This window comes from Pogona vitticeps, chromosome 3 (assembly GCF_051106095.1).
Source record: "Pogona vitticeps strain Pit_001003342236 chromosome 3, PviZW2.1, whole genome shotgun sequence".
Lineage (NCBI taxonomy): Eukaryota > Metazoa > Chordata > Lepidosauria > Squamata > Agamidae > Pogona > Pogona vitticeps.
Window position 1 is genome coordinate 220833713 of NC_135785.1, and position 17127 is coordinate 220850839.

The following is a 17127-nucleotide window of genomic DNA, read 5'->3' on the forward strand; positions in this document are numbered from 1 at the left end:
ACAAAACAGTGGGAAAAGCTGTATTGGGATACAATCTTAAAAATGATAGAATGATTTCAATACAAATCCAAGGCAGATCTTTCAACATCACAGTAATCCAAGTTTATGCACCAACCACCAATGCTGAGAAGACTGAAACTGACCCATTTTATGAAGACTTACAACACCTTCTAGAACTGACAACAAAGAAAGATGTTCTTCTCATTATAGGGGACTGGAATGCTAAAGTAGGAAGTCAAGAGATAAAAGGAACAGGTAAGTTTGTCCTTGGAGTTCTAATAGAGTTTTCTCAAGAGAACAAGCTGGTCATCACAGACACTCTTTTCCAACAACATAAGAGGTGACTCTACACATGGACATCACCAGATGGGCAATACTGAAATCAGTTTGATTATATTCTCTGCAGCCAAAGATGGAGAAGCACTGTACAGTCAGTAAAAACAAAACCTGGAGCTGACTGTGGCTCTGATCATCAGCTTCTTATAGCAAAACTCAAGCTTAAACTGAAGAAAGTAGGAAAAAACAGTGGGCTAGTCAGGTATAATCTAAACCAAATCCCTTATGAATACACAGTGGAAGTGAAGAACAGATTTAAGGAACTAGATTTGGTGGACAGAGTGCTGTAAGAACTTTGGACGGAGGCCCGTAACATTGTACAGGAGGCAGCAACAAAAACCATCCCAAAGAAAAGGAAATGCAAGAAAGCAAAGTGGCTGTCCAAAGAGGCTTTACAAAGGGAAGAGAAGGAAAACAAAATGCAAGGGAAATAGGGAAAGGTACAGAAAATTGAATGCAGACTTCCAAAGAATAGCAAGGAGAGACAAGAGGGCCTTCTTAAATGAACAGTGCAAATAGAGGAAAATAATAGAAAGGGAAAAACCAGAGATCTGTTCAAGAAAAATGGATATATTAAAGGAACATTTTGTGCAAAGATGGACATGATAAAGGACAAAAATGGTAGGGATCTCACAGAAACAGAAGACATCAAGAAGAGGTGGCAAGAATACACAGAGGAATTATACCAGAAAGATCTGGATGTCCCGGAGAACCCAGATAGCGTGGTTGCTGATCTTGAGCCAGACATCCTGGAGAGTGAAGTCAAGTGGGCCTTAGACAGCATGGCTAACAACAAGGCTAGTGGAGGTGATGGCATTCCAGTTGAACTATTTAAAATCTTAAAAGATTACATTGTTAAGGTGCTACACTCAATAAACCAGCAAGTTTGGAAAACTCAACAGTGACCAGAGGATTGGAAAAGATCAGTCTACATCCCAATCCCAAAGAAGGGCAGTGCCAAAGAATGCCCCAACTACCATACAGTTCCACTCATTTCACACGCTAGCAACGTTATGCTCAAAATCCTACAAGGTAGGCTTCAGCACTATGTGGATAGAGAACTCTCAGAAGTACAAGCTGGATTTTGAAGGGGCAGAGGAACTAGAGACTAAATTGCTAACATGCGCTGGATTATGGAGAAAGCCAGAGAGTTCGAGAAAAACATTTAATTCTGCTTCATTAACTACACAAAAGCCTTCGACTATGTGGACCACAGCAAACTATGGCAAGTTCTTAAAGAAATGGGAGTGCCTGATCACCTTATCTATCTCCTGAGAAATCTGTATGTAGGACAGGAAGCAACAGTTAGAACTAGATATGGAACAACCGATTGGTTCAAAATTGGGAAAGGCTGTATATTGTCTCCCTGCTTATTTAACTTATATGCATAATAAATCATGCCAAAGGCTGGACTGGAAGAATCCCAAGCCGGAATCGAGATTGCTGGAAAAAATATCAACAACCTCCAATGTGCAGATGATACCACTCTAATGGCAGAAAGTGAGGAGGAATTAAAGAACCTCTTAATGAGGGTGAAAGAGGAGAGTGCAAAAAACGGTCTGAAGCTCGACATCAAAAAGACAAAAACAAAAAAACTAAGATCATGGCCACTGGCCCCATCACCTCCTGGCAAATCAAAGGGGAAGATATGGAGGCAGTGACAGATTTTACCTTCTTGGGCTCCATGATTACTGCAGGTGGTGACAACAGCCATGGAATTACAAGACACCTGCTTCTTGGGAGGAAAGTGATGACAAACCTAGACAGCATCTTAAAAAGCAGAGACATCACCTTGCCAACAAAGGTCCGCATAGTCAAAGCTATGGTTTTTCCTGTCGTGATGTATGGAAGTGAGAGCTGGACCATAAAGGCTGAACACCAAAAAATTGATGCTTTTGAAATGTGGTGCTGGTGGAGACTCTTGAGAGTCCCCTGGACTGCAAGGAGAACAAACCTATCCGTTTTGAAGGAAATCAACCCTGAGTGCTCACTGGAAGGACAGATCCTGAAGCTGAGGCTCCAATACTTTGGCCATCTCATGAGAAAAGTCCCTGGAAAAGACACTGCTGTTGGGAAAATGCGAAGGCAAGAGGAGAAAGGGATGACAGAGAAAGAGATGGTTGGATAGTGTCATTGAAGCTACCAACATGAATTTGATCAAACTCCAGGAGGCAGTGGAAGACCGAAGGGCCTGGCGTGCTCTGGTCCATGGGATCACGAAGAGTCGAACATGACTTTATGACTAAACAGCAACAATTAAAGGTAAGAATTTGTTCCAGAAGTACTTAATTCCACACAACCATGGTTCCAGAAGCTAAATTTTCCATGTGCAAACATAGTTTTGCAAGAGAGAAAAAGTATGTATGTCATTTTGGTCATTTATAGAGGTACAAAAGCTGGTTCCACATGCTGATGAAAAATTATTTTCACATAACTATGTTGATGAATGAGGCTTCACTTGACAGCAAAACAGTTACAGTTGTCACCCATAATTTTGAATTCTCTTCTCACTTAAACTGGTTAAAGATCAGAATGTGAGTACAACCAGTTTATTAATTCAACTGATAAACCCCAAGTGGTTTTCATATTAGCAGTTGTGGGTTTTGTGGTAATTTTATCTCATGATACTGTAGTATCTCAGCACAGACATAAACCAGAATTGGCTGGGATGTTCAACGTTAGTTTTCAGAGCCTACAATTGAAGAAACAAAGAAGGCATACAGATGGTGATTCTGTCATATGGTATCAGGGCCAAATAAGATGTGACAGCAGTCCCTAGCATTTAAAGTAGACAATGTCTGTGGAGTGAAGGGCCATTTTCCTTGTTGGCCTGCTTAAGGACTACACACTCCACAGAGTGGAATTTAGTATATATATATTTTTTATTATAGTTTACTGCTGTAGTATTTCATCATTTTCTCCCCAAATCCACTGGGGCTTAATTATAAATTAATCAAAACTAATTAAAGATGACACTTGGTTCCTTATGGAATCATTTATTTACAATAATCTTAAATCAGCTTGGAAAACCATGAACCTTTGCTTTACTGTGATAGAAGCAGGAACAGTAGTCTATGAATAAACTTTTTTTTTGCTTTTCAGATACACAATTAAGGCACTCTAAATAGTATTTAAGACTTAAGCCTCTTTGAATTAACACCTGAAATTTCAGGAACAGGAACTCCTGGGGAGACCTTTGCAAAACCCTGCTGATTAGGGTTTTCCTCTGTCAATAAAGACATGCAAAAAAGGGCTTCCAGTAAGCCTTACTGAGGTAAGTGGTCAATTTAGTTTGTCACAAAATTTTGGCAACAAACCACAACATCTACTTTTTAAAACTCTGAGACACTAAAAAGTGCTTGGGAACCACATGCAGCTCACAAGCTACATTTCACCCACCTCTGGTTTAAGCAAAGCTAATAATGAAAAACATATGAAGGAACTGTGGATGTAAGTCTGTACTCCAGAAGCTTTTCCCCTCAGTCAACTTTTTATACTATTGAAGTAAGCTCTACTGAAGACTACAACCAGAAGTGCTTGAGGGAAGTAAGCCATGGACAAAACAACTTACTCATTCATATGGTGTTAAACCCAGACACCGATCTCACATTTTTCTACATGACTGTGGCAGTTTTACCAAACTGCCTTATTGCCTTCCTGGTAGCACTTTGTGCATCTACACATCCCAGCTGGATCAGTATTACAGGTAAACCACCCAACACAAATCAGACAACAGCAATCACCCAAGGTGCTACACATAAATCAGTGAATCAAAAGTACATTACATGACATTCCAGGATATTTCATGTCATTTGAGATTTGCTCTTAGTCTTCCCTTTTTCGTTTCCTCTGATTTTTTTTCTACCTCTATTTTAGGGATATGCGCCCATGATGCATTTTCTCGCTTCGGAAGTTTGTCGAGACAGTTAATGTTTTTCAAAAGCCCACGTCTCCAAGCAGAAGCCATTATGCTGTGTCGGCAGATTTGCACAGACTAACTACTTTGTCCACAGAATCTGATTTTCTTGGCATCAGTTCCTAATTTTTCCACCCCCCTCCCACAAAGCACACAAAGCGAATACAGTTCATCAGAATTTTAAGGAAATAGGCAGATTTGCTACTGTGCAATGTTATTTTGGTTCTAGCAGTGTCCATGTTTTCACATTACAAAAGGTAGATATTACGCAGCACCCAAAAGTCTTCATTATCTATAAAGAAAAAAAACAAAAGAATATATTAAATTGGCATTCGGGCACTCTAATGAGAGTGGCTAAAAGGCTGTTCCGTACTCCAAACACTTTTTTGGCCCTAGGAGAACCTCTACCCACCCCATACTTTGTCAGAAGAGAACTGTACCCAAGGCTGCACAATTTTCCTTTAAGCTAAGGTGCAGTGTGCAGAAAATAAAGGATTTTAAAAACTAGATGTATCTTCAGTTATTTCTGGTTTCTGTTTGAGTGGATATTGCAGGCCATGGCAAGGCTGAGAGACCTGGCTCTGAGACCTTTCAAAGTTCCCTAGCATAGGTAAAAGGTAAAGGTTCCCCTTGACTTTTTTTAGTCCAGTCATGGCTGACTCTAGAGGGCGGTGCTCATCCCGTTTTCAAGCCATAGAGCCAGCGTTTGTCCGAAGACAGTTTCTGTTGTCATGTGGCCACCATGACTAGGAAACGCTGTTTTACCTTCCCACTAAGGTGGTACCTATTTATCTACTTGCATTTGCATGCTTTCGAACTGCTAGGTTGGCGAGGAGCTGGGACAAAGCAACGGGAGCTCACTCCCTCGTGTGGATTCAATGTTACGACTGCTGGTCTTCTGACCCTGCAGCACAGGCTTCTGCGGTTTAGCCCACAGCGCCACCACGTCCCTCCCTAGCACAGGACTAAGGCCTAAACATTTGCATTCATCTTTCTACAAGCCTCTGTCCCACATGGAGAGAACACTGCTCAGGGGCAGAGCACATACTTTGCATGAAAACAGTCTCAGACGCAAACATTTGTACCTCAAGTTAAAGGCTCAGTGCTTGCAAAGCTAGGAAAGACTGCCACCTGAGGCCATGAAGAACTGCTGCCAACCTGAACAGACAATACAACCTAAGTTTAGGATGATGTTTTAAAACAATAGAGACAATCTAACTAAATAACTACTTTAATTCCCATTGTTCCAATGGGAACATTGGAAATTGGCCTCTCTTCATACCCTCGAGTTTCTATAAAGATATAAATTCTATAAAGACATCAGGCATTTCCTGTCCCATTTGGGAGAAGGTACGCCTTTGAGAACAGCATGAGTGACAGGCCTGCACCTTGCACATCTGGGTTAGGGTTATGAACCAGAATTCTCCCTCTGTAATCAAGCCTATTTAAATATAGTTGAAGGAGCAGGGATTTTATCTCTTTGTCCTTCCTTGCACTCCTTCCTTAGCATCATCTGTGTGTCAAAGGCTCCATTGTAAGCTCCCTGAGCAGAAACCTGTCTTTTTTAACTCTATAAAATGCATTATAATACTTAATAATAATGTACACAGTGGTTTATTGGAAACAAAACCTCACAAGACATGATTTTTCTTAAATATGAAGGTAGCAGCACGACCATATACATGTATATGCAGCAATTTATCCCAGTGACATGCAGGAGAGAATAGGATGCAGCACAAATCTCTTCAAGAGTCATTCTGGTGAGAACAAAGAATTCAAACTTTTTCTCTCAGAAAACTGCTATGGCACCAGGACATCAGCAAGAGAAAAACAAGAATCCCAAAGGCAATATTTTAAAAAGCACACTTACTAAGGAACAGCATTAAAATACTCTTCTGGGGTCACAGTCTTGATTCCACCAAAGTAGTCCAGGACCCAAACATTGGTGATGTTGAGTTTTGCAAAGAACCAGTTATGATCTGGTGGCCAAGTAGCCATTTCAGGATGTCTACTAAATAGCGCTGTCTTTGCAAAGTCTGCTTCTGTACCATTTGGAACCTAATGAACAAATTATGTAGTTTAACATACAGATTAGTTAACCATAGTATTTTCTGTTTGTCTGAAAGTTCTCTTACAATGGGAGAAAGTAAGCTGATCACAATGCACACAGGAGATCAAGGCCAACTGAACTGTTGACTTTGTTTTCTTTCCAAACTTGCAAAATAATTAACAATGTTTGAAAGTACACTTTGTATCAAATAGATGGGAAGTTGCTATTTACATAGCTGAAAGCGCTACTGCCTTCATTGATATGCCTCAGCAGTTCTTCGAATTCTTGTCATCACTCTAATACAGTCTAAGAAAATAAGGCAATGACAAATTTGTTTTCATCTATGAAATGATATAACAAAAATTGCAGTCCTTTGTACATATATCTGGAAGTGAATGCCACTGAACATACTTCTGAATAAACATACCCAGTGGGACATAATTCTGAATAAACACATCTATGATTTTACTGCCATTATCTTACTACGTGGTAACTAACAGATACTACCTCCTTTGCAATAACTTGAATTTTTATATCAACTGTTCAAATTTAAATATCCTGAATGAAGAATATTTTGATTTAAAATTACATATTGAATCCGAATATCCTGAAATGAAGCATCAAAACAAAGGTTTAAATTCAATTCTTAGTCTCAATTAAAGTAGACCTACTGAACCAGTTGGATGTGGACTTATATTCAGTACAGTGGTGCCCCGCATGACGATAATCCGTCCCGTGAAAATTGCTTTTTAGCGAAATTGTCATCATGCGAAAACCCTTTCCCCGTTGGAATGCACTGAAACCCGATTTAATGTGTTCCAATGGGGAAAATAGGGAAGCCATTTTGCGAGCGCTGATCAGCTGTAAAAATGCAAAGCATGGGTCCGGAAAACACAGGGCAGCCATTCTGCGAGCCGAAAAAATTGTCGTCTTGCGAACAAACGGTTTGCGAAGCACGGACCTAATTGACGTCCAATGAAAAACCCCTATAGGAATGACTGTGTTGCGAATTGCTATAGCGATCGCAAAAAGTCATCATTATGCGGATTCGTTGCTTAGTGGGGTCATCGTTTAGCGAGGTACCACTGTACTTGATTCAATGAATCTACTCTACTTGGCACTAGCAACTGAATTTAGGCCAGGACGTTTTCTAGCATCTTTAAAACTAAGCATGCAATGTAGTGTAAAACCCATGCAGTCAGATGTTCAACTGAGTTATTTTGAAAAGAAAATTTTCAAAAAGAACTCACCACCACCAAAAAGGCCTACTGTAGGAAGGAGTCACTTCCAACTTAACTAAATTAATCATTACCCTGGATAGAAAGAAGATGTGCCATTTGGAACAGCAAACGAACTAACTCAGAAAAATGAGGACTAATCCAGAAAAATGAGTAAATTTAGGCAGTAAGAAATTTATGCTGCAACTCATCTGCAGCTCTTTACCATGATCAACAAAGCCAAGCAAAAAACAAACAAACCTAAGTACCCTAACTTTACATCTGTACTGGTCATCTGCACCAGGTTTCTAAACTCCTACTAATTTCCCACCAGCCAAATATGTAATAAGGAAAAAATACTTCCAAAATCTAGATTACAACTGAGATGAAACCTACTGGCCAGCCTGTGTGTCGTATTCTTCATAATTTTAAATATTAAATATTATGGCTTACCTTCTCAACTACTCCAGAGAAGATTATGTGGGCACACAAAGGACTTTGAGGATCATACCCTTTCTTCTTGCAATAAGATGTCTGTGCTAGGGACAAAGTTAACGATGCATTCGCGTTCATCTGAAATACAATTGCCAAAATGGATGTCATAAATTTTCCACACTAACTGAACATGATGGCATATGAAACATGTTCATATGGCTCCCAATGCCAGTGTTACTACATAGTAAGACAATAATGGCCTAAATCCTGTTGCTTGGCATAGTAAGTTGCACTACAGTAGGCCTATTAATCAGCCATGATTTGGTGAGTCCTCCTCCATATGTTCCACTGATTCAAATGGGTCTACTCTAGTTGTGACTTACTTTAGCATAGCATGGTGCAATCAAAATAGGCTTGTTAGAATCAATAGTTCTTACAGAGATGACTCACCCAATCACAGCTGATTCAGTGGGTCTACTCTAACATAACATACTATACTAAGCAATAGGATTTCAGTCAGTGTATTTATCAGGAGATGAAAGTGGGTAAAAAACAAATTTTCTTTGCAATTCAAAAGCCCTTCTCATATAATCAAGTTGTAAGACTCACACAATGTTGGAACTGGTCTTTTCTCCCCTTTATAAGCCCTAAAGTATACGTTCAGTGCCCTCTTGGGAAATTCCTTCAGATTTATTTTTCAGTGGGACGAAGAGGAATAAAATGTCAGAAGCACATGCCTGAAGTATGAAATAAACAGTCAGCATTTCCTATCTGTAAAATATCAACCCAAGGCACTGAAAGTAGAAAACAAGTCATATTACTATGTAAAAATGCTGTCTCATGGTTACTTAGCGTTATCTGCAAGTACATGTCTCCACATGATGGGAGACTATACAGCTGTGTTCTGTATTGCAAGAGATAAGACACCACTGCACTTTTTGTGATATTTGTTCCCCTTAGTGAGGAGAAATAAATTACTGAATAAGCACAATGAAGCGGTCAGTGGAACCACATTAGAATTTGAGATACAGCATGAAGTTGAAAGGTTTCTTTAGGTTGTTACTGGTTGCGAAAAATGATAACAGTAGGGAAATAAATTCATTCTGAGATGTTCAAATTCACATCCAAGTGCTGAATCACTGATGTATTGAAAAGGAATGAAATCAAGCAACAAAACAAAACAAGTCCTATGAGGAAATGATAAAGGCATCAGATATGTTTAGCCTGAAGATTATGAGGTAACATGATTACAGTGTTCAAATAGCTGAAGGGTTGTCATGTAGATGACGAATTTGTTTTCTGATCCTCCAGAGCATAGGACCCAAACCAACAGGCTCAAGTTGCAAGCAAGAAGATTTTGCTATCAGGAGGTATTTCTTGCTGCCAGACATTGTTTGACAATGGAACTGACTGCCTTGGAAGGCAATACAATAAAACTGCAGTATCCATGGGATTGGTACTCATGATTTAACTTATCTGCTGCCTGAAAATATTAAATAACCCCCCCAAAAAAATACATTTCCAAGGTATATTACTAGAACTGGCCACTAGGGGGCCACTAGACCATCATCTACATAGTGTTTCTATACACACTTTTTTGGCATCGGGGGGCATGGAAACAATCCCTGGAGGACTATGGCGGTTATACAATACTTCTATTATAAGACTAACATTTTTGAAAAAAGTGTGCAAGGAAATTAAAAAACTCACTGGACCACAGAAACTGTTGCCTGTGGTTTGGAAGACTACAGCAAAAGAGCGGCATATAGACCTAGAAACCTGAAGAACAGCAAATATAATGTTTATATCTAAAATAGCTGCCGTACTGTGTCAATTTAACTTGTATAGTGAGGAATCTGATTCTATTTGCACACTTGCACCCTGGCACCTCCATGAAAACCTACAGAATTTTGGCTATTATCTTTCAGAAACCTTGACTGCATATTTATTTTCTTTCATTCTAAACATATATGTCTATTATGAAAAGAACCCTGTAGGTTCCTATGGGACCCCTCATTTCTACAGCATCAATATGTATATAAGAGGGGGTGCTGATAAGTATTGAATCTTTCCCAGAAAAAAACTGAGCTAGGAAGCTGTAACTGACACACTGTTCTAAATATTCCCCCAGGAAGTCAATGCACTTGAGAGATCTGTCCTGCAGCTTCTTAAGTCCCTGCAAATAAAATTCTTCTGACTGCTGGTGTAACCACTCATTTGCAGCATTAGTTGCCTCCAGAACACTCCCAAATCGTTGTCCCTTTAGGTGATTTTTGAGTTTGATGAACTGATAATAGTCAGAAGGAGCCAGGTCGGGAGAATAGGGTGGATGGGGCATCACTTGAAAGCCTAAGTGCTTCAGTTTTTGCCATTGTTTCACTTGCGGTGTGTGACAAGGCTTTGTCATGCAACTGGATGACACCTTTGGAGAGTGCGACGTTTTTCCTTGATGTTTTGCCTCGACGTTTTTCCTTGTTTTGCCTCAACTTCGACAATAAAGCACAGTAATATTTTGCATTGATGGTTGAACACTGTTGGAGGTAGTCCACCAGCAGAACTTCTCATCCCAAAAAACTGTTGCCATTTGTTTCTGCACTGACCTTTGCATTCAAAACTTCTTCGGCCTGGGGGAACCCCTGTGCCTCCATTCCTTAGACTGTTCCTTTGTCTCAGGATCATAACAGATGATCCATGTCTCATTACCAGTTACCAGTTTGCCCAGGAAATCTGACTCATTTCTTGAAAAATGTTACAGAACAGCCACCCATGACTCCACACATGTCCTCTTTTGTTCGGTTGTCAAAAGTTTGGGAATCCACTTTGCTGCCAGCTTTCTCATTTCCAAGTCGTTGTGGATAATGGCACCAACTCTCTCTCGTGATGCTCTCAGATATATAGCAATACTTTTGGCTGATATTCGGTGGTCCTCCATGATCTTGTCATGGGTGGCTTTCACATTTGCAGGCACAGAGACAGAAACAGGCCTTCCACTGGGTTTCTCACTTTCAATACCGAAATAGCCAGTTTTAAAATTGACAACCCAACATTTGTTGCATATGAAGGGCCACTTTCACCCATAGTTTGTGACATTTCATCATGGATCTGCTTTGCACCTTTCCCTTTGAGAAACAGGAACCTGATTATGGTCCTATGCTCTTTCATATTGAACTTTTCTGGAGGTGCTGTCATGTTCACTTTGGACCTCAACATGAAAGATAAGTTAAAAATCCTAAGTAGCTGATTTTGCACCATTGAATACAGACAAATTGGCCAATACACCCTGCAATTTATAGCTTCCTAGCTCAATTTTTTTCTGGGAAAGGCTCAATACTTATCTGCACCCCCTCGTACAAAAACAAGGGAGGTGTGTGACTGTTAGCCTTGGCCAAGCCTAGAGATGTCTGCATCCAAGTGTCTTCCTTTCAAATATTAAAGAAAGTTGCAATGAGCAGACTGTAGAAATAAATGGATCTATTATTTCCTGTTAGATGGGAAGCTGTTCATAGGCTGTGAAGGAATCTGCCTGAGCAAATGAAATTGCCAACAAGGGCCTCTTACAATTTAATGTTTCTTTAAAAATTATGTTATTGATAGCCTGCCTCATACTTGAGTCTAGACACAAACACATGGATTGTACCCCAAACTCTTGTTCTATTCATGGAAGACTATTTGATCCAGCAGATTTCCATGAACAAACTGGGGAGGGAAGAGATTCCTAAGCTGCCCACAAAATTTAGTGAGTAGTTGTTTGGCAGGAGAAAGAGGAAGCTGGCAAAAATCCTTTCCTTTTCCATTAATGGATGCATCTGCTGGATCAAATAACCTATGAACAAAAGGGCATAACTAAATTTAATACAAAACTCAGCAAATGCCATCATGAATTGCAATCTTCTCTCTAAAGCAAACATTCCTAATGCAAAGTGGACAAAAATAAATGATTTTTTAAAAATAAAATTAATTTCAATCACTAATTGAATCACAATTTAAATTTTAAAAATTATTTTTAAACATTTAAATAATCAAAACAATCATTTTTATTTAAATCATGATTTAAATCAATTTGACTTATATTGAATCCACCCTGTCTTAATGTCCATTGAATCACTACCAAAAGAGCAAAAAAGAAGACAAAAATGTATGTAAAATTTTGAGATCTCTTCCAGATCTCTCCTCAGCAGGTATTATTTTCAACACTACATGGACAAGATGACATAATTCTCAAGTTAGTCCCTGCCCCCTCCAACCCTGCTTTTTGTAGCAAGCTGCTGGATGAAGACATCTCACAATCACAGAAGCCTGCACATATTTTAATATCTCAAGAACTGCAGTCAGCTCTGCCTATTTGCTCCTCAGTTTTTTGACACTGCAGAAATATTAGCTGATCTCCCAAGTAGTATGAAGGCTTTCACAAGATGAACAAAACCTCTATTTACATGCAGGTTAAGGCTGTCATTAACTTCCTGCATTCTTTAGAAGGGCAGGGAATCTGCAGCTCCATGAAGGTCAGAATAAGAGATTAGAAATGTTTTTGTCCATAATAACTTCAATCAAATTATGTCACGTTGCAGTGTAATTAGATCATTATTTCCTGTGCAGCTAATGGGATATATGTACTTGAAAGCATACATGACAACAACCTTAGAGCAATAAACTCAAAGCAAAATGGAATTACAAACACCTAAGGATATGTAGATACAGCACTTAATCTTGGTTGAAGTATATGATGTTATGTCCAGTGATGGACCCTTTTTGTGGGATTATTACAGCACATTAATTTCATGTTAGAAAAATATGTTTTATTTGTAGATGTGTGTATTTTAAAACTACATTCCTGAAGTTTGGAATTTGGCAGTAAGTGCAGCTCGCTATTATGAGCTCCTACCAATACCAAAAGACTTACACTTCAAGGCTGGAAAGATAAGTGTACACAATCCATCACTACAACTGGATTTTGACCAACATACTTATGCTCCAATCCTACTCTACAGAGGCACCTGAGTGAAACTGCCCATTCATGTGGCCCTGAGGAACTGTGAATCCTTCTGGCAAGTCCCATTTGCTAAGAAGGTATCATACTCAAGTGTGGGAGAATGCATCTGCTGAAGTTCTGCCTTCTGTGTGAAGATACTCTTTCCTATATTAATTCTGACAAATGTCCTTTCCAGTAGGCTCAGGTCTGCAGTTGCAGTACACTCAGATTAGGAGCTTTAGAATTGTTTCTCAGTTTAAAAAAAGATTTCAAGATCTTTGCCTTTTTCTCCTCTCAATAAACTGTTACTCACTGAATGTCATTGTGGTTGATGATGGAATGTGGATGACTGTGAGAACGCCAATTGAATGGAAGGCACAAGAGATGCAAAGCATGCACAATTTCATTTTGTATACATTAATTAGAAAAACATAGGAAAACAGTGGTAGAGAAGCTTGCATTATTGTCACTATGGGACATCTAGTGTGAAGGGAGGATTGTAGTCTGAAACTTATTATACACTGCCATCTCACTGCAGTCTGTTCAAAAGTTTATCTCCTTTGTACCAACTATGTATGAGTTTGTACATGAGTTTGTACAGTGACCCCAATAGGGCTACTGAAGTATCTGAGACACAGAAGAGGTGGATTTACCACTGAGTTTTCACAACCCAATGTGGATTTGAATCCAGGTCTTTTGAGTCCTATTCAACAGTCACTACACTGGCTCTTAGCAAATTTTCATGCACAGCATTACTGATGAAGAGAAACCCTACACATACCTTGAAACTCCTGCCTGTGATAGTACTGTACATGAAAAGAGACTCTTTCCTGGTTACATTTTTCCCTCAGGGACTGTACCATTTATATATATTACCTGTCCTGCAAATATATTTGCTATTTGGGAATCCATTTGTGGCAGCTTAAAAGAGGATGAAATATTGGTGGAACTTTGACTATCATTAGCATTTCATTAACAATGAGTCAGTCATAGTAACTGAATGCAATCTTGTCTTCATTGCCAGAACTCATTCCCTATAATGAACATCACTTCTTTTTTTGCTAGCAAATCATTATTATTCATGCTAGCACTGGATTGTGCCTGCTTGTCCCTGGTTGCTTGGTTAATTGCTTGTCACTTGATTGTTAAGATTCCACTCCCTGTACTTCAATATAAAAATTGGCAATCCTGAGAGCATCTCACATAATTCCAAAAGCAATCAGGTTGGATTCAGTTTAGCTCAGTCTTATCTCAAAAGACATTTGTTGGGAAATTAACAAAGTAGTATCGTAGGGCTGGAAACAATTAAGCTTGGATGTAACTGTATAGCAGCCTTTCCACGAAAATAGAAAACGGCATTTTTCAAGATTGTATAAAGTACTAAGAATGCAAAAGTCTTCTTTATTGGTTTTGTGACGGATGTACAACAGACTTCATGACAAGGTTTTCTGTGGGCTGCATGTGCACTGGAATAGAAAAACATTAAGAAGAAACATTTCCCCAATATATTCATCATATTGTGACGTTTCACGGGGTTTTAAACTCCATCCCTTAAAGAACTGGTCCCAGAAGGTGCTATTTATTCTACAGGGTAAAACATTCAGATACTATATACAGTGGTGCCCCGCATAGCGAGGTTAATCTGTTCTGGATTAACCTTCGCTATGGGGAAACATCGCTAAACGGAACGGGGAAACCCAAATGGGCACAAAATTCACCATTCAGCGATGTTCCTCCATAGCGGCAGCCATTTTCACGCCCTCTGTAAGTGAGGGCAGGGCGTGAAAACGCTGCACGCAGCCATTTTGGGTCGTCCGATGGCCATTTTGGAACCGCCGATCAGCTGTTCCCCCGATCTTCGCAATGCGAGTTTTGCCCATTGCGACCGTCGGTATGCCTTCGCATTAGTGATCCCAAAAAACAGATCGCTATGCGAATTCATCGTTATACGGTGCACTCGTTAAGCGAGGCACCACTGTATATATGGTAGGCTACAAGGACTGCAAGGAGAACAAACCTATCCATTCTGAAAGAAATCAACCCTCAGTGCTCACTAGAAGGACAGATCTTGAAGCTGAGGCTCCAATACTTTGGCCATCTCATGAGAAGAGAAGACTCCTTGGAAAAGACCTTGATGTTAGGAAAGTGTGAAGGCAAGAGGAGAAGGGGACGACAGAGGACGAGATGGATGGACAGTGTCATCGAAGCTACCAAAATGAATTTGACACAACTCCGGGAGGCAGTGGAAGATAGGAGGGCCTGGCGTGCTCTGGTCCATAGGGTCACAAAGAGTCAGACACAACTAAACAACAACAAATGATAGGCTACATGTTTTGCCCTATAAGATAAGCAGGAGCTTCAGTAGGGTGTTTTTGTGATTTGAATTGGAAAAACAACATGGGGAAAGGGATAAATTATCTCCACTTTCACTAATGTCTTGTTTGAGGATTCTCAAGTATCCCTATACACAAGATCTCATCCCCAGCACAAAGTGAAGGGAACAAGTTCTTTTTTTCTCATTCTGGTTTGTGCCATTTGCACAAAACGTCTCTATTATCTTTTCCCTTTACTTTGTGAAGTTAAGGACATACATAAAGTGAATCTCTGAAAGATGCAAACAACCCATTCAATGCTTCTTCCTTTAAGAATACGTGCAGCAAAGCAGCAGTTTTAAACATGTCACATTTACAGAAATAATATATTTATATCAGTCTTGCAAACAGGCGAATTCTCTTGGAGAATAACAGAACAAACCCTAGTTATCTTGCAGCAAAAGAAAAATAATTGAGCTGTCCCATTTAACACAGCGGGACAAAACAAATCAAGATATCCATCCCTATTCTATTCGTTCACACCAGATTTCCCCATCCATCCCTACCCGAGTTTCAAAAAACTGTCTATTTACATACTTTCAGACTACTTAAAAACTAACATTCCCTGGGTAATGCATATTACGCTAAAAATGTAAATTGCAAACACATCATGCCTTATTCACATTTCTCCAACGTAACATCCCATTTGGGCTTAAACGTAAAGGACCAGGTTCAAATCTTTCAACTGCAAAACTTCCCCAGGGATGCCGGAACAGCCTGGGCGCCGCTCGCCCCTCCCGGAGAGCCACCCGCTCACCTGCAAGTCCTGCACAGAGATCTCCAGCGCCGTCAGGTACATGTAGGGCACCCCGCTGCCTCTGGAGCCCACCGGCCCGTCGCTGACGGAGAAGACGTTGGCGAAGGGCTGGCCCCGCATCGGCGGCTCTTGCGCCGAGAGCGTAGCCAGCGCGCCCCAGTCAGAGGAGTGCACCACGAAGCGAGCCACGCGTGCCACGTCTTCATGTGGGGGGATCTCCACGCGCCCCGCGACGCCCACCAACAACCCAAACACCAGCGGCCACATGACGCGCGCCCTCGGGGACCTTTCGCAACCCTGCACTGAAACCAGGGGTATGTGGGGGGGGAAGGAGGGAGGGCATCCACCCAATTAGGTGGGCCACGCCCCGCGCTCCTCCCCTTTCCTCAAGCCGCAGCCAATGAAAACCCTTCGATTTGCTTGAGCCGGAGAAGGGAAGTAAACTTCACGAAAAATAAACTGGAGGGCGGGCCCTCGCACATTTCAGCCACTAGCGAGTAGGGTTTATTACATATTTACCAATGAGAGATAGCTAATGGCGGGAGAAACGCCGTGAGGGTGTGGGCTCGTAAGGCTTTCTGCCAATAGTACGATCCCTTGAACTTCGCCAGTGGGATTGGTGGAAGGTTAGGGCGGAAGGACGATACTGGCGGCGCAGAGGACACATAGTCTTGCGTAGCTGGATTTAGGGCTAAAAGTAGCCTCATGTAGAGCAAGCCGTTCAGGTTGTTTGGTCCAAGCTGTGGGTAGGGGAAGCTCCCTGGTTAAGAGGAGGAGTACGCTCAACACACTGGGGATTGATTGCTTCTCCACAAGCCTAATACAGTATTGAATGTGGCTGGAAAAGTTATAGCAAGAGTTTTTGCAATTTCGGTCTTGGGAAACGAGATCGAAGTGAAATGACACTTCAGTACAATCTTCACAACGACAAATTCATTTCAAGATTTTTTTTACTGGCAAAAGGGATAGAAGATCATTGCTGTTATATGTTGTAAAATCACTTCCAATGTACCGGATTCCAACTTGGGTATCAAGCATTTCCCGCTCCATATAAACGTATTGGTCACAACATCTT

At 40.6% G+C, this 17127-nt stretch overlaps 1 protein-coding gene across 2 annotated transcripts; it reads right to left on the minus strand.

Annotated features, from left to right (window-relative positions):
• Window positions 1-3316: 3316 nt before the first annotated feature.
• On the minus strand, window positions 3317-16400 carry CREG1 (cellular repressor of E1A stimulated genes 1). Of its 2 annotated transcripts, XM_020810567.3 has the most exons (4): window positions 16053-16395; window positions 7973-8092; window positions 6123-6310; window positions 3317-4544 (listed from the first exon to the last, which is right to left on the minus strand). In XM_020810567.3, coding segments are annotated over exons 1-4 (576 nt in total). In that variant the 5' UTR covers window positions 16320-16395; the 3' UTR covers window positions 3317-4543. The 2 variants fall into 2 exon arrangements, with proteins under 2 accessions (XP_020666226.3, XP_072850084.2); XM_072993983.2 differs by lacking the exon at window positions 3317-4544 and having other exon boundaries at window positions 6122-6310; window positions 16053-16400.
• Window positions 16401-17127: the final 727 nt, after the last annotated feature.

What these genes read in the sequence shown, in the direction of transcription:
- CREG1 (XM_020810567.3), bottom strand. Translation starts at nt 16,319, where the DNA reads ATGTGGCCGCTGGTGTTTGGGTTGTTGGTGGGCGTCGCGGGGCGCGTG. An exon ending in TCTCTGTGCAGGACTTGCAG is followed by an intron (nt 8,093 to 16,052) that starts GTGAGCGGGTGG and finishes ATTGTATTTCAG; the next exon opens with ATGAACGCGAATGCATCGTT. An exon ending in TCTCTGGAGTAGTTGAGAAG is followed by an intron (nt 6,311 to 7,972) that starts GTAAGCCATAAT and finishes TTTGTTCATTAG; the next exon opens with GTTCCAAATGGTACAGAAGC.